General features: G+C 38.1%; 4 protein-coding genes across 8 annotated transcripts; 2 read left to right on the forward strand and 2 right to left on the reverse strand.

Annotated features, from left to right (window-relative positions):
* Positions 1–3,017: 3,017 nt before the first annotated feature.
* On the forward strand, positions 3,018–10,508 carry LOC113722995 (plasma membrane ATPase 1-like). Of its 2 annotated transcripts, none has more exons than XM_072059104.1 (21): positions 3,018–3,266; positions 3,498–3,563; positions 3,741–3,860; positions 4,044–4,142; positions 4,931–5,068; positions 5,223–5,357; positions 5,458–5,637; positions 5,827–6,033; positions 6,122–6,241; positions 6,341–6,583; positions 6,670–6,774; positions 6,883–7,027; positions 7,119–7,283; positions 7,487–7,725; positions 8,108–8,140; positions 8,250–8,331; positions 8,513–8,673; positions 9,136–9,357; positions 9,441–9,623; positions 9,708–9,883; positions 10,147–10,508. In XM_072059104.1, the coding sequence occupies exons 2-21, from the start codon at positions 3,510–3,512 to the stop codon at positions 10,241–10,243; spliced, it is 2,904 nt and encodes a 967-aa protein (XP_071915205.1). In that variant the 5' UTR covers positions 3,018–3,266; positions 3,498–3,509; the 3' UTR covers positions 10,244–10,508. The 2 variants fall into 2 exon arrangements, with proteins under 2 accessions (XP_071915205.1, XP_071915206.1); XM_072059105.1 differs by having other exon boundaries at positions 3,131–3,266; positions 3,498–3,586.
* A 191-nt stretch (positions 10,509–10,699) lies between these two features.
* Positions 10,700–11,853, reverse strand: LOC113722997 (thioredoxin H2-like). Its single transcript, XM_027246243.2, has 3 exons — positions 11,612–11,853; positions 11,313–11,435; positions 10,700–11,171 (listed from the first exon to the last, which is right to left on the reverse strand). The coding sequence occupies exons 1-3, from the start codon at positions 11,753–11,755 to the stop codon at positions 11,022–11,024; spliced, it is 417 nt and encodes a 138-aa protein (XP_027102044.2). The 5' UTR covers positions 11,756–11,853; the 3' UTR covers positions 10,700–11,021.
* Positions 11,854–14,174: 2,321 nt separating this feature from the next.
* Positions 14,175–17,652, reverse strand: LOC113722805 (probable RNA 3'-terminal phosphate cyclase-like protein). The gene is made up of 6 exons (XM_027246025.2): positions 17,258–17,652; positions 17,014–17,163; positions 15,839–16,020; positions 15,552–15,727; positions 15,183–15,399; positions 14,175–14,640 (listed from the first exon to the last, which is right to left on the reverse strand). Exons 1-6 carry the CDS (start codon positions 17,460–17,462, stop codon positions 14,431–14,433), a joined length of 1,140 nt encoding a protein of 379 aa, XP_027101826.2. The 5' UTR covers positions 17,463–17,652; the 3' UTR covers positions 14,175–14,430.
* A 2,709-nt stretch (positions 17,653–20,361) lies between these two features.
* On the forward strand, positions 20,362–23,631 carry LOC113723124 (hypersensitive-induced response protein 1). 4 transcript variants are annotated; one of them, XM_072059568.1, is made up of 6 exons: positions 20,362–20,513; positions 21,514–21,712; positions 22,065–22,185; positions 22,294–22,385; positions 22,489–22,585; positions 22,978–23,631. In XM_072059568.1, the coding sequence occupies exons 2-6, from the start codon at positions 21,524–21,526 to the stop codon at positions 23,349–23,351; spliced, it is 873 nt and encodes a 290-aa protein (XP_071915669.1). In that variant the 5' UTR covers positions 20,362–20,513; positions 21,514–21,523; the 3' UTR covers positions 23,352–23,631. The 4 variants fall into 4 exon arrangements, with proteins under 4 accessions (XP_071915669.1, XP_071915670.1, XP_071915671.1 ...); XM_072059569.1 differs by having other exon boundaries at positions 20,508–20,611; XM_072059570.1 differs by lacking the exon at positions 20,362–20,513 and adding an exon at positions 20,621–20,821.
* The last annotated feature ends 819 nt before the right edge of the window (positions 23,632–24,450 follow it).

Genomic DNA, 24,450 nt, shown 5'->3' on the forward strand with positions numbered 1-24,450 from the left:
TTTTTTATCCGTTTCAAATTATAGTTCATCTTTCAATTGAATAATATAGTTAATTTTTAATTTTTCTAAAATATTGTTAGTATTATTTACTATTACATGTATGACTCACAATTTAAATTTAAATTTTATATATGTGTCATATTTTCAATCATAATAATATATATATCATCAGTGTATATAAAATTAAATAAAATAAAAAAGGCTAATAAATAGAAAGTGGAATTGTGGGGTGGGTTAGTGGAGGCATAAAAGGGATGCTGAAGGGACCGAGCGACGTTGTGAACTGCTCATTTCCCTAGTGAGGAGGCCACGTAATGGAATTCATGAACCGTGTCCGGGTGCTGCATTGACTAATCTCCTGTGGAGTTTTCATCGTTCCGGTCATGCGTCAGCGTGAGTAGTGCAAAAATGGCATGTCACCGATGTTACAAGCACAGACATGCATATGAGAACACTCGGAAGTGGACATCTGGCACCATATTCGATACTTTGCGTTATTCTCCCGTAATTCAATTCCTAGTTGAATTCTTCCTAGTCCTTTAAGCATTTCATCCATGATCCAACCAAACCAAAAAAAAAAAAAAAAAATACTTTAAACATTTTCCATGTTTAGAGATTTTCCATGTTTCCGATTTCTCAGGATCCCGGTCCCAAAGACTGCTATCTGAGACCGCTGATGAGTTACAATTTTTCTTACGGGAGAGGGGCATTTTTGACTTTTGCTATCCGCATTCTCAACGCGTGAAGACCATCCTTGGGACTGGCGGGTGGCTGAAACAAAATCCTCTTGTGAGGCAGTTATACCAGTCGCGTGGGTCGTTACAAAGAGAAAAGCTGACAACACGCGTCAACCATCAAGGAGCAGCAGCACAATATCTCTCCACAAACCCCGATCGTACAAAAGGGGCCGCCAATTCGCAGCTAGATTGAGAGTTTATTCAATCGTGGAAGGCAAAATGCAATTCATTTTGTTATGTTACTTTGAAGACTTGTACCAGTAGTGTTTCACTGAGCTCTCAAATAGTGGTCCCGAAACTATTCCAGAATTCAAGTTGATTGTATTTTTCTTCTTGAAAAGGACGATCAAACAATTTCCAATCACAGTTCTTTTTGTGGGTTGGATCATCATATAATATACCCAAAAAAAAACTCTAAATATTTGAGATTTTTAAAAAAAATAAGATCTCAATTCCCATTAGATATCTTACAACTAGAACCCTTTCTAAAGAAAAATAATAAAAAATCCCTTCTCAAAAACTTAAAAAATAAAAATCCTTAACACTAAACAACTCTCCAAAAAAATTAAGTCAAAGCACATTTTCTTTGCAGTGATATAATATATATATATATATAGATATATTTTTTTTTATGGTGACAATAATTTTTTATAATCTAATTTATCATAATCTAATGGGGAAGAGAGGCTAAAAAGGTTGTGTATAATAAGAGGGTTAGTAGATATAATAACTTATTAGATCAAAAGGGTGCTCTGACATCTCCTTTAAATTTTTTTCACTGTAAATAGGGTTAGAATCCATGTGATATAATAGGGCCAAAAAAGAATGCCGATACCACATGAAGATGCAATTTGTCGCCGTCAATTACATCCAAGGCTAATGGGATAATTAATTGATTGAGAAATTTCAATTTCCTCCACACACAGCTTATCGGACTAATAGTGAAGAAGTATACTAGAAATCAATTTTTATGGTTTTTGAGCAAGGAAAGGGAAAAGCATGGAAGAAAGTCCGGAAACTTTGGGATGGGAGAAAGAGAGTGGGACTGAGTTCAATGAGTTCCGTCCGATATTCCTTCAAATCTATAGTATATATAGATATAGATATATTTATGAAAATTACTAAAAATAGCAATTCAAATAAGATTTTTTCTCCAATCCTTTTACCACCTCCTTCATCGAGCAAGAAGTATGAGCCAACCAAGCAAGAACAGCTGCTAAGGGAATTACGTGATGAGATCCCATCTTTTCTTTTCTAGTCTGACTACTTTTGCGCTGTTCTCAGATGCCGGCCACAATCCACCTTCAGGGCTGACATCCTAGGAAAATCTTTTCACAAGGACGCATTTTTGGTATAGAAAAAGGGCATGCATTGATTAAATTCCATGAGATGTTAAAACGATTCTAATCTGTGGCAAAATTACTACTGCATTTTCTTGGAAAGCCTCTTTTCTCAGCATATCCACTTACAATGTTGTCTATTACAAATTCACGGTAATTTCTCTATTTATTCGTAGTTTATACCTTTAAGACTGACATCTTTTCTTTTTTTTTTTTAAAAAAAAAGGATTGGTTATTTGGAATATAAGATATACCTACTACTTTTCAGCTCATTATAATTTAATATATAATTCTAGATATTTTACTCGAACGTGAAAAGAGAAAGAGATCGACTAATTAACTGATCAAAAAAAATGAAAAGAAGGAATTTTTGCAAAAAAAATTTTCTAAGGATAAGTTAGGAAACCATTCACGCATTTTTTTTTCTCAACTGGGGAAAAAAAAAAGGAATAAAAATAGAAAAGCAGGATAGGTAGGGTGAAAGCTGGATTGTTTGTTGCCCTTTAATCCTCTCGTCATTCCTTAAAGAGTGGGTTAGATAAAAAGCACTGTCAGGGGTAGAATCGTCAGAATGAGGAACCAAGGGAGGTGTTGCTGTTGCACTCCACGCGGGACTCGCCAACTTTGGCACGGCTGTTCCATGAAAAAAAAAAAAAAATGAGGGAAGCACAATAATAAAGGTGGAAGGGGGAGAAGAAAAAGAATTTTTGTAGTAGTTATTTATTTATTTATTTATAAACAAAGGGTGCAACAAGTAAAGTAAGAACATTTGGAATTCCACTGAAATAATGCTGCTGGTAGTTGTCTATTCTATCTGCCTTGTCATCAAAATCAAATCCAGTCATCAATAAATAAAAGGAAAATATACTCACTATAAAAGAAACAGAGAGAGCGCAGGTGGCGGGTATATAAGGAGAGGAAAAGGCATGATATTTGCGTGAGGACTGAGTAGCAGAGCGCAGAGAGATATTCAGAGAGAGAGAGAGGGAGTGGAGAGAGCGGAGAAAGGGTGGTGGGAGGTGGCCGCTGCTCTTTGGCATCTCTTGTATTTAAGGCCTCTTTCGACTCATTTTCTGTTTTCCGATCAGTAAAGTAATACTACAACTACTGCTAGTCTGCTGGTCTACTCCTCCGTTATCAGCAGCAGCTGCAGCACCGCTATTCGATAAACCACGCCACAAAAAGCAAGGTTAACACACACACTTTCTGACGCCTGCTTCCCTCTTCTTCTTCTTCTTCTCCATACATGCATAGCCTCTGCTCCTTTTTTCCTCTTCTTTTTCAGTTTTACTTGCTACTTCGTTGCTCTCAGAACAAAATTAACCAATTTTCATCTGTACATTATTTAGTTGTTTGTTCGTTTATATACTGATGATCCTTTTTTTTTTCCTTCCTAATGTGTGCCTGATGAAAACTGAAGGGAGAAGCAGAGATGGCGGCACAAGACGAAGCTATGGAGGCACTGAAGAAGGAGGCCGTCGACTTGGTCTCTGCCACTTCTCTCTTCTTGTAACTTATTTTTTTCTCATTCATTTTTTTTTCGTTTTACATTTTTACATTTCAACACTAGTAACTTGCGTCTAATAGCTATTACTAAGTTTATGATAGCTTTTTATTCTTGATTTCCTAATTTATCTATTGTGACGACAAATAAAAATCACAGGAGAATATTCCGCTGGAGGAGGTTTTCGAGAATTTGCGGTGTACCAAGGAGGGGCTTTCGTCTGAGGATGCACAAAGGAGACTGCAGATTTTTGGTTACAACAAACTGGAAGAGAAGGAGGTCTGTTTTATTTGTTTGCTATTTTTGTTTGAATTTTTCCTTTCCTTTCTTTTTTTTTTTTAAGTTTGGTTGTTGCAGATGATTTTTTCCCCCCTTTCGTTATTACTATTTTAATCGGGGGTTTCTATTTGGTGCTGACGTTGAGATTTTGTTGAATACTCGGGGTTTGGGGGAGGGTTGCAGGAAAGCAAGGTTCTGAAGTTTCTGGGATTCATGTGGAATCCACTCTCATGGGTCATGGAAGCTGCTGCCGTAATGGCCATTGCACTCGCTAATGGAGGCGTAAGCTCCTATTTCTTCCCTTCGCTTCTTCTTCTTCTTCTGTGGAGCGTGACAATTTTGTTGGAATTAATAAGATCAATCGAATATGATATATTCAGTCTGTTTTTTTGCTTTTATTTGTTTAGTACTTCTTGGTGATTTTCTATATAGCTTCTCAAGCTGGAGTATGGACTATGGCCACGTAGTAGTATATTTTAAGTTTGTTCAAGGAGTTTTGGTTTTACTTAAGAGAAAAAGGAAAAAAGAGAGAGAAGAATAGCATGCCATGCATGGTCTGGGTAACCAAACTAGTGTTGCTATTTTTATATAGACGAGAGAGAGAGAGAGAGAAGGGGGGGGGGGTACAGTTGGTATTTGCTGTCCCCAGGCTTCTTACTATGTCAGTTCGGTTTTTTATTTTGGGTTCCTTTTTCGGATTTCCACTTACTGTTGGAGTTGAATATTAATCAATAGCCATCTGTTGTTTTTTACTTTCTCTCATTTTTATATTATTTTATTTTTTAGCTGGGTGCTGTTTCATAGCTTACCCTTCTTTTTTACGATGTGTTGAACTTATGTTCTTGCTTATGGTTGATGTATGCCATGTTTTACCTCAATGATCTCTTAGAGCAAAAGAAAGAAGGTAGAGCACGTAATTATGTGCACTTTCTGATCAAGTAAAGTTCTATGACATTCATTCGGGGCTCACATATTGTTATTAATACCACATACAGTGATTTTTTTTTTCTCAGTCTTAGCGTTGTTCTGTTTTAACTTTTTGCTGCTTCTGACTCTCACTCTCTCAACAGGGAAAACCTCCTGATTGGCAAGATTTTGTTGGGATTAGTATTCTGCTTCTCATCAATTCAAGTATTAGTTTCTATGAGGAGAACAATGCTGGTAATGCTGCTGCAGCATTAATGGCCCGCCTTTCTCCCAAAGCCAAGGTATTGAGAAAAGTCAAATTTAGGATTCTGCATCATAGTATTCTGTTGATAGAGTGTTATTCCAAATTTTGAAACTCCATCTTGCCTTCTAACAAGAGTTTCATATTGTATAGTTTTATCTTCTATTAATGGGTGAAAATGAAAAATGTTATAGGTGCTTCGAGATGGCAGCTGGAGTGAGCAAGATGCATCAATTCTTGTACCTGGTGATATTATAAGTATAAAGCTTGGGGACATTATTCCAGCAGATGCTCGTCTTCTTGATGGTGATCCACTGAAAATAGACCAGGTGCTCCATTATCTTTATTTTTTCAAATAGTGATATTTTCTGATTTTTGTTTCTTCACATAGTAGAATTCTTTGTTCACCAACCCACGTTGCCTCCACAGTCTGCCTTGACTGGAGAATCCCTTCCTGTGTCCAAAGCCCCTAGGGAGGGTGTTTATTCAGGGTCTACATGCAAACAAGGGGAGATTGAAGCAGTAGTGATTGCAACTGGTGTTCACACCTTCTTTGGCAAGGCTGCTCACCTTGTTGACTCTACAAATCAACAGGGACATTTTCAGAAGGTATAACTCAGCCTTCTCACATTGATTTCCTTGTTAAACAAGAAACCATATTCCATACTGTTGTCTTTTTGTGCAAGGACTAATGGCCATTGAACTTGCTGTATGAGTGTTTCTTTCAGATGCATTCTTGCCTTATGGGTGTTTCAGACTTGCTCATTTATCTGACGTTGTTCTCTTGTTTCATATTAGGTCTTGACTGCCATTGGAAATTTCTGTATATGTTCGATTGCTGTGGGAATGATCACAGAGGTCATTGTGATGTATCCCATTCAAAATCGGCCCTACAGACCGGGGATTGACAATTTGCTGGTACTTCTTATTGGAGGGATTCCAATTGCCATGCCAACAGTTTTGTCTGTTACAATGGCAATTGGTTCCCACCGTTTGTCTTTGCAGGTTGGTTTCATTTTTGCAAATTGTGATTGTGTCATCCTTGATCAATTCGAGATTATCAACAGCACCAACATATTTGTCTATAACACAGGGAGCTATTACTAAAAGAATGACTGCAATAGAAGAAATGGCAGGCATGGACGTACTTTGCAGCGATAAAACAGGAACTTTGACATTGAACAAACTTAGTGTTGACAAGAATCTTATTGAGGTCTGTACAAAATGGAAATGAAGAAGGTTTTGATCCACAATTTCTTGAAGTTGTCATCCTAAATGTTGTTTCGACTTCTTATGATACATACTTTTGTAGGTATTTGCCAAAGGAGTGGATGTAGACACTGTAGTCTTAATGGCTGCCAGAGCTGCTCGGTTGGAAAACCAAGATGCAATCGATGCTGCTATTGTTGGGATGTTGGCAGACCCAAAAGAGGCGAGGGCTGGTATTCAAGAGGTTCACTTCCTTCCATTTAACCCAACTGATAAGCGCACTGCTTTGACGTATATTGACAATAGAGGCAAAATGCATAGAGTCAGCAAAGGTGCTCCTGAACAGGTAGTCATGAACCAACTGGTAACTGATTTCATTTCCACAATGTCGCTGGTTATATGTTCTTATCTATGTGTGTGTGGGGTTTTCAGATTCTAAATCTTGCGCATAATAAATCAGACATAGAGGGCAAAATTCATGCTGTGATTGATAAATTTGCAGAGAGAGGGTTGCGTTCTCTTGCAGTGGCATATCAGGTAATGTATTTCCTTGCTTCTTGTTTAGTTGGAAAACCTTAGTACTATGCTCAAAGCTGATACTTTTACAAGTTTCTGATTATGACTTTGTTGCCTTGACATCTGCAGGAAGTCCCTGAAGGAAGGAAAGAAAGTTTGGGAGGTCCCTGGCAATTTATTGGCCTCATGCCTCTTTTTGATCCACCCAGGCATGACAGTGCTGAAACGATCAAAAGGGCTTTAAATCTTGGGGTAAATGTGAAAATGATCACTGGTATGTCTTCCTTAAACTAGCTTTCCAACTCTTGATTGTTTTAATTCAATCATGATATTTGATTTTGCTATATTATCTTAAAATCTGTCAGGTGATCAACTAGCAATAGGCAAAGAAACAGGACGTCGTTTGGGAATGGGAACCAACATGTATCCTTCTTCTGCTTTGTTAGGACAGAATAAGGATGAATCTCTTATTTCCTTGCCTGTGGATGACTTGATTGAAAAAGCTGATGGTTTTGCTGGTGTTTTCCCTGGTAAGAATTCCCCTCCCCCCCCCCCCCCCCCCCCCAAAAAAAAAAAAAGAAAGAAAGTTCCTTCGTAGTAGTTTCTTCAATCTTTAGCCTCTTCTTTTAGCTTCTGCAATCTGAAATTTTTTTTTCTAAAATCATATATTTTTAGTGTACATTTTCTTCCAAGTAACTCACTTTACTGATTTTGATGTCTCATATTTGTGCAGAACACAAGTATGAAATAGTTAAACGCCTGCAAGCTAAAAAGCATATATGCGGAATGACTGGTGATGGAGTAAATGATGCCCCTGCTCTCAAGAAGGCTGATATTGGAATAGCTGTTGCTGATGCAACTGATGCTGCTCGGGATGCTTCTGACATTGTTCTGACGGAACCTGGTCTTAGTGTTATTATAAGTGCTGTTTTAACCAGTCGAGCAATCTTTCAGAGGATGAAAAATTATACAGTAAGTTGCCAGTGTTGGTTAGTATTGCTATTATGCATTAATAATGTTAATTTTGCTTGCCCATCAGTTTATCAGAGACATGAGTAAGTGGCTGATCAAGGATCTTACCACTTGCTTATAGTCATTAGTTGGTTTGTATAATTTTGGTGTCCTTAGCACTGCCTGCTCTATCTTTGATAATTTGTGTTTCATGAAAAGCCAAATTGCTGCCTAAGCATTTCATTTCCCGACCTTTGTGACATTTTAAATGATTCCTTACCGACCTCCAACTTTCATAGTGTGTTGTCATATTCTTCAAGCCAAACAGCAGCAAGTCTGCACTGCTGGTCACTGCTACTTAAAATTTAAGCAAAATAATCTGTTTGCCATTTCCGTTTTGCAGATCTATGCAGTTTCTATCACAATCCGTATAGTGGTAAGTGTGAATTTGTTGTCCAAAGGAACCCACAAGGGCAAACCAACATGTTTTTTAACTGTTGATTCTCACTTGTGTCTTTCTAATCATGTAAATTATGCTGTGACAGCTTGGTTTCCTGTTACTTGCACTGATTTGGAAATTTGACTTTCCACCTTTCATGGTGCTAATCATTGCAATTCTCAATGATGGTACGTATCCTTATTTCTGCATCTGAATGCTTCTTCTCTACCTGACATGCCAATAGACTGTATGCTATGTTGTTTATATGCTTCTTTCACCTTTTGTCAAATCACAATGATTGTTGCGGAGGAAAACTGTGTGGCCTGTTAAAAGTACTTTTCTTTCACTAGCTGGCACTTTGCATGCTAGGTACAATCATGACAATATCGAAGGACAGGGTAAAACCATCTCCTCTACCAGATTGCTGGAGGCTGGGTGAGATTTTTGCTACTGGAATCGTTCTTGGTGGTTACTTGGCAGTGATGACTGTCATCTTCTTCTGGGCAGCATATGACACAGACTTCTTCCCGGTACCAGAAACTAATCTTTAACTGAAATTTCACATCAATCTGATTGGTGGTTTATCAAATCAACTGTTCTTTGTTTGCTGCTGAAGGTATTGAAGCACATGCATGAGTTATGATCTTTGTTTTTAATTGTTGCTTGTTGCCTTGTGCTCCTGATCCCACTTCAGCTATATTTTCTTGATTGTGGTTCATATCTTGTCAAAAAGGAACTTTGGCTCTCCTTTCTTGTCAAAAAGCATCTGTAGTGCATCTTGGATTTGGTACATACTTTCAGATTCCTTTACTAATATTCTACGTGATTTTGTGAATCTGCTTTAGATGATGCGCTTCCTTCTTTAGTTGAAACTGGCTGTACTTCAACTTCCATTACCTGCTTAGAACAACAACATAAATGATGAAGAAAAGTTTTTTGCCTATCTAGCATGCAGTTTGAATAACCAATTGCATTTTCTTATGAATTTCCAGCACAAATTTGGCGTGGCAACTCTACATAAAACTGCACATGATGTTGGCATGGCAACTCTACATAAAACTGAACATGATGGCTTCAGGAAGCTAGCATCTGCAATTTATCTGCAAGTCAGTATCATCAGTCAAGCACTCATATTTGTCACGAGAGCCAGGAGCTGGTCTTTTGTTGAGCGTCCAGGACTATTCCTTGGCCTAGCTTTTGTTGGAGCTCAGTTGGTAAGACAATTTTGTCGTTTCACAGTTTTTGTAATAATATCCACTATAGAGGTGACCTTGCTCACTCTTTTCTGCACAAGCAGATTGCTACCTTGATTGCTGTTTATTGCAACTGGAATTTTGCTGCAATAGAAGGGATCGGATGGGGATGGGCTGGGGTAGTCTGGCTCTATAACATTGTATGCTACATCCCACTTGATTTTCTCAAATTCTTCGTCCGATATATCTTGAGCGGGAAGGCCTGGGATCTTCTCATTGAGCAAAGGGTATGAAATGCCAGATGAACTGAATGATTAAGCTAACTATTTAAGTTTTGCTGAATGATTTGGGACGGTATTTTCATTGTCCAGGTTGCATTCACAAAGAAAAAGGATTTTGGAAAGGAAGAAAGGGAGCTTAAATGGGTACAGGCACAGAGGACGCTCCATGGGCTGCATCCACCTGAGACTCAGTTTGGTGACCATAGTCGCGCTGCAGATCTTAATCAGATAGCTGAAGAAGCAAGGCGACGAGCTGAAATGGCAAGGTACTGAAAAAACCTTTGAGCTAAAGATGCCCACTTTTATTTGTTGAAATGCTGTGGTGCCAAAATTGGCTATGTTGGGTGTTCTCTTAATTATTTCAGCCAAATTTAATTTCGCAGTGTTTTGTAATCAGTTAGGCTCTTCATCAAATAGCAGGAAGATGATACATCAACAACTAGCGTGTTTCAAACTCTGATACTGCTTACATTGAGAATTTTGTTTTCTACCGATGCTGTATTTGGGATTTTATTTTTTCTTCTTGCAGGCTGAGGGAATTGCGCACATTGAAGGGCCACGTTGAAAGTGTCGTGAAGTCGAAGAATCTGGATATAGATACAATACAGCAATCATACACTGTTTGAGGAGAGAGCGGTTCATCTTCAATTTGGTAGATAATATTACCCAAAGCCAGTGGTAGTGACAATGATACAGTTTGGATGATGTCTTTTTGTATAGCCTTTTAACTAATTTCGGCACTCCGCAGCTGGAAATATTGGCATCTGTTCACCATGTGATGGGGGCTGGTGTACTGCCTTCCATGATCTTGTGAACAATAGGTCGCATTTAAATTGCTACTCTGAAATTTCCAAAATAGATTTGAAAATGAATTCGAATTTTATTCTGAAACTAAGCCTGCCTATATGAATCAGAAACTCTTAAGAATGTACCCAATTGTTCCTCCGCGTGAACTTGTGGGTTTAATTATTAAGGTCTAAACGGGTACACGGAATTCTAGATTTTCGCCCTCACTAACAAGATTCCTACAATCGTAAAATAAAATTAAAAAAAAAAAATCAAATAAATTGCCGCCTCAGAAATAAGAAAAAATGGGAGTAATCCTACATATTCTCAATGAGAAGCCACAGGAATACGTAATACATACATGGTACAGATTTTGCACAGCCCACTCAGAATACACAGGAAGACCAATAAATTTCTACCAGTATCTCAAACTTTGGAAATCCTTCCATCACTCATATAATTTAATTCGAGTAGCATTACTTGTTTGACTAGCAGCAGCGCTTGCAACGAAATTGTGTACCAGTAGTAGTAGTAGTAGCGGTGAAGCAAGCAATGCAATTGTGAACTTAGTACTAGTTGTAATAGCGATGATGATTGATGGGAGGGGCTGAGGCCGTGTTAGGCAGCAAATTTGGGGGCTTCCCTGTGCTTGAGAATCTTCTTCTCCAGCTCATCTTTCTTGGCTCCCACTATCCTATCAACTTCCTTCCCTTGCTTCAGCAGCAAGAATGTCGGCATAGCCTGCACTCTATGCTCCTGGGCCACATCCTACAATAATCCCCAAAACCAAAACCCCATCAATTTTTTTCCCAAATCCATCATCCAAATTAATGCAATCCAAAATTACCACATCTAAACAGAGACGCAGGCGTTATTATCAGTGAAGGTTCAACAAAAAAAAACACGCACAGGGAGCTCGTCGACGTCGATCTTGACGAAATCGATGTCCGTATATTTCCCAGACATGTCCTTCACCAATGGCTCCATCAACTTGCAGGGTCCACACCAGGATGCCGCAAAATCCACTACCATCTAATTCATCAGTATTACGTATTAAAATTAGTAATTCAGATTCCATATAACCACCATTGGGCAAAATTATTAAAGTAGAAACCCAAACAAAAAAAAAAGAAATTTTACAGAATTTTCAAGCATAAACTACAATGATTGTATATTATATTATAACCACAAGGAGGCGGAAGACGAACCAATTTGTTTAATTGCTTGGAGCTGTTGAAGTGAAGCTGCCATCGGTTAGATGAATGAAAAGTCGTCACGCGTGATGGCTCTGAGGACTCAGCCGCCGCCGCGGCTCCTTCCCCTCCGAAAAAGCTAGACAGAACTGATCCCATGCCTGACCTGCCGACGACGTTACTTCTTTCTGTCTGTTTGGTAATTGGGAAAATTGCCCCTGTTTTCCTTAAGCCGAAGGAACTATAGCGTAAATGCTCCGCCCCAGTGGCAATGGAATTTAAGGGATGTAGACGGATGCAGATAGCTGGTCCTAGGCCCAAGCCCAATCATAGCCCAAAAGGTTGGGAGCATTGCACTGCTGGGAATCATCGACCGCACCAGATTGGCAATTGCTACCTTGTTAGTATTAATTTTTTTTTCAAATGAAAGGTTATGAATTTAGAATATCTTATTTACCATTTATCTCGCCTTATCACCCAATCTAATTCTATCTTGTTACCAATTATCAGTATTACCATTATTGATTTTATGAAGCCGGTCAATGTCAAAGGAAGTGCCTCCATTTGGCATATTAGCTGCTCACTTAGTTCCCCATCGATCCATCCTCCAATAGTTGATATTGGTTTGGGGGTATGCTTTAGATTGGTCATTTTATTCCTCAACCCTCCAGACGTGTTTAAATAATTTTGCAATTTTATTTGATCGCGCAAGTAATTCGTATAATCCATTCTGATTTGGTGACCATATATATATATATATGGACATGTGGTGGTATAGTAAAGCTGAGTTTAGGAAACTCTGTTACTAAGAGGCCCATGTAACGTTCTACTTCTTTCACAGCAAAAAATGATTAAAGAGACGGTAATTTTGGATCCATTCCTGTGTACACCAAACTGATAATAACAGTAGTGCAGTGTATTGGATACGATACGACAGATTTAATTTAACCAGTGCGCTTGCCAATGCATTCGAACATGAAAAGCCCAAAGCCTCATTCCATGATAACAAAATCAAATACTACAAACTTAAAATCCACTACCCAATTGGGATACTCTGATTTAAATGGGCTAAAGGCAGGACAAAACCATACCAGAAAACCACCCCCCCCCCCCCACTCCCCCCCCAAAAAAAAAAAAAAAAAAATGTGAAAACTTCCACTCTGCTCTTATTCATTCAACCATTAGGAACATATCCAAAATAAAAAAAAAAATGTAGAGCAGTAGTAACTTCTTGAGCTTATACTTTGTCAAAAATGATTTCGAAATTTCCCCCGGAGAACCGATTGTTGTCGTTACAGCATTCCTCGACGTCGACGTGGATAATGTAGACATAAAACATGAATGCGCTGGCAGCGAATGCAACGGCGTAGAGAGGCGCGGCGGCGGCAAGGCTGAAAAGCGGTGCGAATTGGTAGGTGAACCCAAACATGATGGCAGTAAACAAGCACCAAATTGCCACCGCAAGAAACTTCTTGCGGGCTGACTTGTCATGCTGCGGCAGTCGGTGGTAGGCGCAGAAACAATATTCTAGCAAGAAGCAGGCGGGGCATATGAAGAAGATGAAAGCTAGAAGCCTACTGTGGCCGGAGGAATACGCCCGGAAAATTGTGCCAATGCTATTAGACATCAAGAGCAGGTAGGTCATTGAGGGCAATAAATTGGTTTCGCGTGGATATACTCGGAATTCGTAGGTCATGGGAGGACTTTTTCTCTTCTGATGATGCATTTGCATTTGAGATGATTGATCGCGAACAGTAAGTAGTACACTACTGTGTTTAACTGGAGGCAGAATTGAGTACAATTGAGCCATCCATGATCATCATCTCTTCTCTATAAATAATAAACTGATATTCTTCCATTGACGAGACCTAAAGAAAAGTGGACGGGCACATCTGTTGTTTCGCTGAAGTTTCCTACCAATTACCGAATACTCCACTCAAGACCTAAAAGAGAGAGTGCGTCACGCGGAAGTCGAGGTTGAAGTTACTTGGATATTTCCATGCCATACCTTCGAAGCAGACACCAATGATGTTACTACTGACTCAGCAATTTTCAAGACCTTTTTGTGATTATGATTTCCGATATTGGCTGTTCGTTTCTAATTACTGATACCTTAAAATGTATTATGGTATGTGAACTACAAATTCAGGTGGATTTAATTAACTAGACACTCCACTAGATTTATCATGTGGTTAAACAATAGCCGCATCGCCTTTTTGAAAGACTGACTTTGTGAAGGCAGGGTACATAATTACATACTCGCCCAGAAACAGATTTTAATAAACATGCTTTCGTTTTTTAAAACTCGAACTTTCAGGGCAATCATGATAATATTGCTTTTGCCAAGAAACTTCCTGCTTTCCCCCTCCATTGGAGTACATCCACCTGTTTTAGCATTTATTCGTGTCATGCTGAATGAAAAGGCACTTGAGCGGCAACAAGAAAAGCTGCGGTATTTCTATGGATAATGAAAGGAGCGCTGAAGAATCATTACAATAGAATTACGATAGCGCTGCTGAGAAAGAACTGAGGATGCTAGGAGAAAAAGCATCAAGAATTACCCCGATGCAGCGGCAAGTTCCAGTCAAATTCAACAGATTTACTCAATTGAAAACTACTACTACATGAAATCATATTCTGCTCTGCCGATTAAAATAAAAAAGGAAAAACAAAACTAAATGCCTCTTAAATTGAGGATGATTCTTTTTTCATCGAAGGAAACCAATGACAGCCCAGTGCTAGTGGAACAGGACGGAAACCCTAGCTGAAAACCACAACTCAACCCACTGCAGACCAAGTTGAGAATATTTTTTATACCTACTGCCATTTGCTCCTCATGAGACCTTTCTGGATAAGTTCTTTAATCCACAACCCACACATTTAAGGATGACGGTTTCTGTCGATGGATCTGGCTTGATTACAAATTTGACCCCCAAAAAGTCTCTGATATGCCTGAGTACTTCAATTCCATAGGGTGAAAGCTTACCAACACGAACCTTCGAAACATCTTGTGGACACAATGCACAAAGAAGAAACAACAATCCCTGTAAAACAAAAATAATAAGCTGCCATAAGGGAAAGATACACAGCTCAACTTAAAAAATCATGATATATAAAATATTTATAATAAGACCAATATTTGTTTTACAGAATGTAGAATACAAGTCTAACAAATCAGGTGCATACAACACTCCCCCACGGAGGCTCAGTAAGATTCCATTGATGCAGATTTTCTCCAGAGAAAAAAAATTGATAAAGAAGTATAGTCATGATGACATGGGACAGAAAATTCACGCCTCATCACCAAACTTAACATGCAGGGAGAATATCGAGAGGCTAGCTGAAAAGGTGCAAACTGCAGTTCCCCGAAAGGCTCTTACAGCACAAAGCAAGCGTACTCTTCACATCATGGCAGGAACAATACATGCATCAAAGACTAACTTAACATGCAAGCTGATCCACAGATTCTATAACAACTACATTAAGAAATTCTCCATTATCTAAAGCTCTGCTAGAATGACATCCATAATAAAACCAAAAAATTCATGAAACAGCAGTGATCAAATGTGCAGGTCTTTAGAACAACCTGATGAGTAGAATCTACCACCCCTCCTTGTTCGATCTCCCCAAGCAAGACACCAGCAGCTTCCTCACCAGTGTCTTCTGGAGGCATCAAGTCTTGCATTGCCTCATCCTCAATCTCAGCCTCTTCCTCCCCTTGTGCATAACATACCGAATTATCAGCTGAGATGAAGCACCCAGAAGTCGTTTCTGCAACAAGTGAAATCCCATAACCAGGCGACCTGCAACAGTACCGAGAAGCAAAAAAATATCTGGTCATGTCAAGCACCACACTCAAGAAATGAGGTATTTCTGATGGATCTGTGACATGAGAAACTATAGATACGCAAGGAATGCACCATAATAGCAAATTACATTGAAAAGGTGGACATACCTTCCAGCCAGTAAACCAGCTTTATGATCCGTAAATATGTGTACATCTGGAAGCAAACGGTTAAAGATCCCACGAGCTGCATGTATCATGGTGTTCTCAAACTGAACAGACACTCTAGTTGAAAAAGTCACTCCTCGAATCCTCTTAACCATTCCTTCATCAATCCAGGTAACTGCCTTTACAGTGCAACACCAAAAGACAAAACTTGTATTATATTTGGAAATAAGGTACATATTGAAAAAAGATGAACTTCAAAAAGCTAGTAAGTCAAATCATAAAAATCTCACTCGTAAACTATCCTGGAGAATGGGGACCGACAAAATAACTTCACCGCCCCCACCAGGAGCAACACCGCGGCTCTCAATTTTTAGCTCCAATCCTTCTGGATTAACTCCAAACCGTTTCAAAATGGGTAAAGTAGTTGATCTGAATGTATCAACAGATGGATCCTTAGAATCATTGGTAATTCCTGCATATGAAACAATTGGTTAACCTTATGATTGAAGGTGCAGAATACATGCTTATACAACCGATCAGGAGAAACCACTAAGAAACTCAGAGATAACACAGGTCCAGCTGTGTAATTGCCATCTAACATGAGTAAAAACACTAGCTTTACTACTAGTTATGCAACATGAGATGACTTCAGCTCAGTGGTAGAGGGCACTTATTTTGGAGAACAATGCATAAATGTGGTAATTGGAAGATGACAGCCTCCTCATGTAAGGTATCATCAGCAGAACCCCATAACTGTAGTAATTTGATTCTTGGTTTGTGGATTAGCATTCAAACACCTCCAGAAAATGATCAAATATCACCTAAAAAGACCAACTAAGATGATCACAATAAGTTGTTGGTTTAGTACTCTGGCTGAAAGTCTAGTGCAGCCCTATGTAACCATGTTTGGATTTTACACAACAATTGAGCTATTCTTTTGGCAATCACGATGCTGGAAAGTTTAACAAAGCAGGGACATTCTCAATTAACAATTATTTTCTGAGGCATCGTAACCAATTCTATTCTCTCCAGTCCTCCATACTGTTAATTTAGGATAACCTACATGGTTTTCATTCCAGCAGCTCCACCCTCTTACCTTTTCCCCAAATCTATTTCACAGAATACCAGTCAGCAATTCCCTTAACACTCCCCATCTTCCCACAATAAAGAAGCCAAATATCATAGAAACTCAATGACAATCGCATGAATTTTCGATTACCTGTGCAATTTTACTGATGACAGGAAATTCCAGAATAATTACCACTAAAACGAGTCCACATCTTAAGATACCAAGAAACCACAAAACTTTGCTCAATTTGCAAGTAACCACGACAATATGTATACAACAAATTTTACCTAACAGACGATCTCGTATTTCACCAAAGAAATGAATGTTGCATTTAACTATCTTCGAGCAGGGAGAAAAAATTCTGGAGCAGGAAAAGGAGGGGGCAAAGAGTTCTACCTCTGAGCCTTATGCAGAGGGGCTTCTTTCCAAACAAACCAAGCAGAATCAACGGCTCCAAGAAATATCCGATAGACCGAATAACGCCGCAGTCATGAATTAAATGCTTCCCACCCATCACAATCCCCGGCTTATACTTCAATTTTGTGCCTAAATCGCAAAATTTACAGCATCAAATTAGCAAAAGAAATGTAGAGAAGCTGAAACCCTGGACCGAGTATTAGCTTAGCCGAAAAAGGGTTACCGGTTTCGTTGATTTCAACCAGGCAGTCGTCGGAGATCTTCTCAAGGAGGCGGAGGAAGGAGACCTCGTGGGGGCGGATGCCAGGCCAGGTGGCGTCGGCGCGAATGTCCTCGATGAGGATAGGAGTTGAGGAGAGTGTCGATAATAGAAGGCGCAGCCTCAGGTTCTGGCTTCCCTTAAGCTTCATCCATGATATTTTTCCCATTTTTCTTCTGGCAAATCTCTCAGCGTCCTTCTTCCTCTCTAAGTCTCCGGTTTCAGGCTGCTCGGCTGCTGCTTAACAAATTTAAAAAAAAAAAAGAATAAAAAAGAATTAACTCCGCACTGAATTTATTTAGTGGATGGTGGGTAAGTGCAGGCAGCAGGAAGCGACCGCCAGGTTTACGATTTATGCCCAAGCTCACAATTCACGGCTAAGGGTTTTTCAAATTTCAATTCTCTCCTCATCATATTGTGGTAACGCCACTCAACACCTTTTTTTTTTTTAATGGAGAGCTAATGAGCAAATTGAGGTACCTATTTGCCAATACCAAATAGCAAACCGAGGGGATTAGTCGGCCGAAGTGGGGATTAGTCGGGCCGCCTTTACGGACTTGACCCGGACACCCCACCCCGTCGACAAAAAAAAAAAAAAAAAAAAAGCAAACCGAGGGGTCTATTGTGTCAAAATTTTGGGGGTTAAATCCCAAAAAACCTCCTTGTGGTATGGCCGAGAGTCAAGAAAACAACTAAAGGAGTAAATTAATCAAATTATTCTGGTCGCAAGTGACTTGGTTGACCAAAGGCTCAACTCAAACTCGTACTGATTCAATTGGAGTCAAATTCAAGTTACTTAACAAGATAATCAAGTCAAATTTGAATAGATTAAACCGTCATCAAATCATATCGAGTAATGTATTTATAATATAATTTTTAATTATTTATTGTAAAATTATAAAATTTATTGGGAAAAGGATAGTGTAGGATAGTGATAAGCGTTACATGGAACTATATACTCTTAATCTCTTTAATAAATCGTTATCTTTTGGGTCCAATAAATTTTAAAATGGTTGTCTTCTCACTATTTTATCAATTTTACATCTAATATAGTCACTTAAAACGGTGTAGTTTTTGTTGTAACCTATAACCGTTAACAATTACAACCTTTTTTAGATGGAACTAGAAAATATATCTCGCGAGGATGAACTTTAACATGTGACCTAAACTATTTTTAGATTTTTGCGAGGGCGAGAATTAAATTTATTACAAGTGTTTTTGAAATTTATACAAAAAGGAAAATTGAATATTATATGGGGGCGGACCCCTCCTCATCCCCTTAGTTATTACTGTGACTATAGCGTTGTTAACGAATCGAGCGAGTCAAAACTCGATTCAAACTCGATCAATATCGAAGTCGAGTTGGCAAAATGGTACTCAAATTTGAATTCGAGCTCAAAAATATTAAGTTCATTAACTCGCGAACCGACTCATAAGCTCGAGTATATATATATTTTTTATTTTAATAATAAAATTACATATATATATATCTATAATATTTTATTATTTATTAAGAAAAAATATTATTTTATTTATTTTTAAAATAAAATAATTATTTTTTATTTTTTCGATCTCAAATTCGACTCGAATTTGAGACAAACTCGAGGTTGAGTTTTAAAATTGACAGCTCGTCGAGCTTAAGTTTGGATTCAAAATTAATAAAACTAAATCAAAACTCGATTCGATTAAACCAAAATTCGATTCGACTCGACTCGACTCGCAACCCTTCTGTCCCTAGCATACTTCCGTTCTATTAGGGGTGGGCGCGGGTTGGGTACCCGCCCTATTCACCATTTGGCTGACCCAACCCGCACCTTACGGGTTAGCCATTTTCTGACCCTTACCCGTCCCGCATATCAGCGGGTACCCGCTGAGATAGGGTCGGGTCAGCGGGTATTCGCCCCCGCCCCATTTATCATTTAATTTTTTAAAAAAAAATGATTTATACCAATTTAATTTTATATTTTACACATTCATCTGAGATTTAATAATTTTTTTTTTCTAAAAAAGGTTTTCCACCAAGAAACAAGCATGCGAAGAGAATATAAGATAAAGGAAAAAAAATTAAAAGAATTCAAAATTAATAAAAATTTGAAATAAGTAGCCCAATTTTTAATATATATGTTCCGCATTAATTAAACTTTTTTTTATAAAATATAAGATCATGACCTCTACAAATGAATCTTGTAAATAAACTATAGTATCTCATATTTGTAATGCAAATTGTTCAATAAAATTACTTATTTAGTTCCAACTTATTATTTTATAGTGTGTATAAAAATAAAAATAAAAATAAAAATAAAAAATATATATATGCGGGGCGGATTGAGTACCCACGGATTTTTAATTATGTGACCCTAACTCGTCCCGCATCTTAGCGGGTACCCGATCCTCTTTTGACCCGATCAAATAATAAAAATCGGATATCCTAATTTTCGGATCGGATCGAATCAGATATGACGGGTTTTCGGATTAGTGGATAATTTTGCCCATCCCTGCGTTGTATGAGTATGTCTGTAAATATACCTGATTGCAACGCACGTTAGCCTCTAGTTTTTTTTTTTTTTTAGCCTCTAGTTGTTACCTGCAAAATTCGAAACATCTGCTCAATAAATTCAAGTTCCGGGTATCGCCATCTGTTTTTCTTTTATAGTTATTATTATTGTTATTATTTAATCTTTTGCAGTCTTTGGGTGGGGATTGATGAGCATTGATACGTGCCGCTGTTATTTTCAAAAAGAAAAAATAATGCTTAGTATACTTCTGCTAATGCAACCCATGTACTTGTTTATAGGTTAACAAATTTAAAAAAATATCTTTTTTTTATTGGTTTTTCATTTAACTCATCTAAAATTTAAAATGTTGTTCTTGAAGAGGGGTAGACTTTCCAAAAATTAAATTTAGAAGTACATGATGATTATTTCAACTCCCAAAAAATTATTTCATAATTTTGAAAAATTATAGTAGTAGTATTAATCTAATGTCATTACAAAAACATCCTGTACCATATATATTGGAGATTTTTTTTTAACAAATACATATTCCAGCGGGATGTCCAAAAGTCAAGGTCAACGCAAGCACCAAAATCTAATTTAAAAATAAAATAAAATAAAATGTTCACCACTTAGCATTTGCGCTGCAGGGGATAGGAGAAGGGACGACGGACGACGGAGTAACTATTCGCCGCCAAATCATTATTAGCTCTCGCTGCCCCTCTTAGGTACTACTACTTGCTTTTGCCATCTGTCTCTCTCTCTCTCTCGCCCGCGTCGTTTCTTATGACTCTTGTTTGACGGGGATTTTCAGCTGAGATTTAATGTTAGATTATGTTGCCCTTGAATTTAACGAATTTTATTACTGTAATTTTGTACTATGTTCAAGATTGATCGACTGTTCTGTTCGATGCGATAAAATCTACTTAGCCTCTGAACCAAGTCCAGATATATTTCCATTTATCCAGCAAATCCTCCGTTTGCTTGTTTCACCACCGCAGCAGAAATTTTGTCATTTTACCACTCTATACTTCTGGTAGCCTTTTCTTTTATTTCCTTTCTTTTTAATGAAATTTTCCTACGCCGGATCTTTCATAAGTAGCATGAGTCCTAGCCACCTGCCATAATCTAGGATGCATATCTTTGATTCTTCCTGTTAGTATGTTAAGTCCTATTTTGACGAGTTCCTTTGTCTTGTGTTGGAACTTGGAATTAGGAATTTCGCCTCCTTTTTATCATTGACAACATTATGCGATTATCATGAAAACGTGGTTTGGTTCGGTAGTAAGCAAGGGTAGCCGACCAAAAAGGGAAAAAAAGGAAAAAAGTGACCGTGCTGAGACGGAGCTAATTGAACAAGTACCGTGTATCCCTAAGAATCCAACTAGGAATAGTGAAGAGTGTAAGCTGAATGGAGATTCAAAGTTGTAGATATCAGAAGTCCTGGACGTTGTTGCTGTGATAGCAAGAGCATGTGATCATTTTACATGAATACTAATGATCATTTTACAGACTGGGTAATGGGCATAATTAAATGTTTGCCGTGCATGACTTTTTTCTCTACTAATTTGAAACTCTCTGTTTCTTTTGTTGCTAGCTTCTGTGATGCACTCCTCGTTGAAATTCTATTCTGTGCGACAAATATCATATATCAGTTCCTTGCTTTCTATGCTAGTCTTTTCGGGACAAGAGAAACAGGTTAAAAGCTTTTTCTTGTTGCCTCCTCAGAACATATAGAATGGGGAATTTGTTATGCTGTGCACAAGTTGATCAATCCACAGTTGCCATCAAAGAGACATTTGGTAAGTTTGATGATGTACTTGAGCCTGGATGCCATTTCCTTCCGTGGTGTCTTGGAAGTCAAATTGCTGGATATTTATCTCTTAGGTTGCAGCAACTGGATGTGCGTTGTGAGACCAAAACCAAGGTTTGTTTAGTCTTACCACACGCTTTTGTTTTCTTTTTACAAGCCACAAATAACCTACCCTAGAAAAGAAGCAGAGACATGGTACAAGATTGCATTTGAAATCAGTTTTCATTCTTTATGCGAGATTGCAGTTGAAATGAGTTTTCATCCTTTACTATCTGCAAGTAGAGTGTGAGTTTATGTCTCTTAAATAGCAAATAACGTCTTATGTAAGATCGGGGTCCATCCTAAAGGATTCCATTGGGTTGACCTCCTGTATGCTTGGTACTCTAGAATCTAGATGGGAATAGTTAGAGAACGAGACTTGTGGTCTACATATTTATTTTCATTCCTTCTATTGTTTGTACTGCAGGACAATGTCTTTGTGAACGTAGTTGCATCAATACAATATCGTGCCCTGGCTGATAAAGCCAGTGATGCTTTCTACAGACTGAGCAATACCAGGACCCAAATCCAAGCCTATGTTTTTGATGGTATGAATCTGAAAATCTTAGCATTGGCGATGATTAATCTTACAAGTCTCATTCCTTTGGCATTTTATGAGGCTATAGCAATTGATACCCCTTTACCTCTCATTCCAGTCATCAGAGCAACTGTTCCAAAGCTAAACCTGGATGATGCTTTTGAGCAGAAGAACGAAATTGCAAAAGCAGTAGAAGATGAACTTGAAAAAGTAACTATCTGCCAAGATATTATACTTCTGTTGTCTTATATTGATGATAGCATGTTCCTTATTAATACATGATTCGTGTTTAATACAAAAATTATGTACACAGGCTATGTCTGCTTATGGATATGAGATAGTTCAGACACTTATCGTTGATATTGAACCAGATGAGCATGTGAAACGTGCTATGAATGAAATTAATGCAGGTAAGCCATCCACTTCCTTTTTCCATTTACAAGTATGCTAAGACTCATCCCTTAGAGCAACTTTTAAGATTGACTATATTTATGTTGGATTTATTTCAGAGAGTTATATGTGAGATAATATCTTTCTTCTTTGCATAAACCTACCGATTGCTTTAGTAACATGTTAATACATCCGAGTTAGTTCATCAGAATTAAGGTACGAGAGGTGGCATGTCTCAGATAATGTCACCCCTGTCATTTTGTTCTTTCTGGAAAAAAAAAAGGTTCCTGTCCATATACTACAATTGGAGAATTGCCATGTAATGGAACCCTGACTGACTCTTATGTGTGAGTTGGGCCGCACTTTATACATACTGCATAATAAAACTGTTAAACACATCACCTTTTGGCAGCTGCAAGATTGAGAGTTGCAGCCAACGAGAAAGCAGAAGCTGAGAAGATTATTCAAATCAAACGTGCTGAAGGTGATGCAGAGTCCAAGTACTTGGCAGGATTAGGTATTGCTAGACAGCGGCAGGCAATTGTGGATGGTCTGAGAGACAGTGTTCTTGGGTTCTCAGTCAATGTACCTGGTACTTCTGCCAAGGATGTTTTGGACATGGTCCTCATCACACAGTATTTTGATACCATGAAAGAAATTGGTGCAACATCCAAATCTTCTGCAGTATTCATTCCACATGGACCTGGTGCTGTTCGTGATGTTGCTGAGCAGATTCGGGATGGATTACTTCAAGCTTCAGCTCACCAGCAACCAAACCTGCTGTAATGAGCCTGGTTTTGATGATTGATTTTCAGTGCGTCTGATAAGCCATTATACAGTGATTTTCTTGAGAAGTGTGTGTGTGTGTGTGTGTGTGTCTTGAGATGAAACGTTATAGAGCCTGTACTTTTATTTTTCCCTATCAACTTTGTACATAAATAATGCTCTTTCCAAGTGTGTTTAATACATAAAAGAAGCAAGCATGTCATGGAAAAAAAGAAATCTACTGGGCTTTTTCCATGTATGCCCATTTAGAAGTTTCTTTAATACAAGCCTTCTAGTCAAAGGACAGAGTCCTCTCTTTTTTTTTTTTTTGGATGAAGCAGGCATTCTATTTTCTTTTTCCTTTCAATCCGTGAAGGACAATAGTTTATTATTTATTTCTTTTGTTTATAAGAGGATCATTACTCTTGAAACAAGCTTTAAATTGTTCTGTCTTTTCTATGAATTAAGGGTGAGAATTATCAATTTTTGAAACAGGAGATGACTAGAAGTACTAAGATAAAAAAAACAAGGTTAGAGAGATCTGGTGGAAGAGAAGGATCGCCGATTCCCACTAAGAACCTGAATAGAATGCCAAATATGAAGCGATAGAGAAGTGACCTCACCCAGAATAAAACGCCAAATTTGAAGCGAATGTTGTTTTGGATATCAAAAACATCCCAGCCCTACTGCATCTTTGATGAGGATTGTCTAGTCCCAACAAACCGTGTATTGTATGATGGGCAAAGAACTTTGTTGAGTTTTCACAGTACGAAAAGCCATTAAAAAAATATATAATAATGAACTAATGGACACAGCACATGTAGGAGATATCTTAAAAAGAATTAATGAACCGATGAACATGGCTCATGTAGGAGATGTATATGTACTAAAACGTATATGCAAGTGATGGCTTTCCCTGTTACCTGCACATGCAGAAACCTCCCCTGAGAAAAATACTATGCCCTCAGGAGTTAGGTAACCCAGATCAGAAATTATTGAGATCATATTCAAAACTAATTACTCTCTCCGTCCCATTGAAAGTGCCATACTTTTTATTTTGAGATGTCCCAGAACATTTGTCATGTTGGAAAAGTCAAAACACCTTTTAATCTCTCTTTTC

This window comes from Coffea arabica, chromosome 7e (assembly GCF_036785885.1).
Source record: "Coffea arabica cultivar ET-39 chromosome 7e, Coffea Arabica ET-39 HiFi, whole genome shotgun sequence".
NCBI classification, from domain to species: domain Eukaryota; kingdom Viridiplantae; phylum Streptophyta; class Magnoliopsida; order Gentianales; family Rubiaceae; genus Coffea; species Coffea arabica.

What these genes read in the sequence shown, in the direction of transcription:
- LOC113722995 (XM_072059104.1), top strand. Translation starts at nt 3,510, where the DNA reads ATGGCGGCACAAGACGAAGCTATGGAGGCACTGAAGAAGGAGGCCGTC. An exon ending in TTGCACTCGCTAATGGAGGC is followed by an intron (nt 4,143 to 4,930) that starts GTAAGCTCCTAT and finishes CTCTCTCAACAG; the next exon opens with GGAAAACCTCCTGATTGGCA. An exon ending in CTCTTGCAGTGGCATATCAG is followed by an intron (nt 6,775 to 6,882) that starts GTAATGTATTTC and finishes TGACATCTGCAG; the next exon opens with GAAGTCCCTGAAGGAAGGAA.
- LOC113722997 (XM_027246243.2), bottom strand. Translation starts at nt 11,755, where the DNA reads ATGGGATCAGTTCTGTCTAGCTTTTTCGGAGGGGAAGGAGCCGCGGCG. An exon ending in CCAAGCAATTAAACAAATTG is followed by an intron (nt 11,436 to 11,611) that starts GTTCGTCTTCCG and finishes CTGATGAATTAG; the next exon opens with ATGGTAGTGGATTTTGCGGC. An exon ending in TCGACGTCGACGAGCTCCCT is followed by an intron (nt 11,172 to 11,312) that starts GTGCGTGTTTTT and finishes GGATTATTGTAG; the next exon opens with GATGTGGCCCAGGAGCATAG.
- LOC113722805 (XM_027246025.2), bottom strand. Translation starts at nt 17,462, where the DNA reads ATGGGAAAAATATCATGGATGAAGCTTAAGGGAAGCCAGAACCTGAGG. An exon ending in CCTCTGCATAAGGCTCAGAG is followed by an intron (nt 16,021 to 17,013) that starts GTAGAACTCTTT and finishes TTTCATATGCAG; the next exon opens with GAATTACCAATGATTCTAAG. An exon ending in TGGTAGATTCTACTCATCAG is followed by an intron (nt 14,641 to 15,182) that starts GTTGTTCTAAAG and finishes TTTGTTTTACAG; the next exon opens with GGATTGTTGTTTCTTCTTTG.
- LOC113723124 (XM_072059567.1), top strand. Translation starts at nt 21,283, where the DNA reads ATGATCATTTTACAGACTGG. An exon ending in ATGATCATTTTACAGACTGG is followed by an intron (nt 21,303 to 21,513) that starts GTAATGGGCATA and finishes TTGCCTCCTCAG; the next exon opens with AACATATAGAATGGGGAATT. An exon ending in CCAAGCCTATGTTTTTGATG is followed by an intron (nt 22,186 to 22,293) that starts GTATGAATCTGA and finishes CTCTCATTCCAG; the next exon opens with TCATCAGAGCAACTGTTCCA.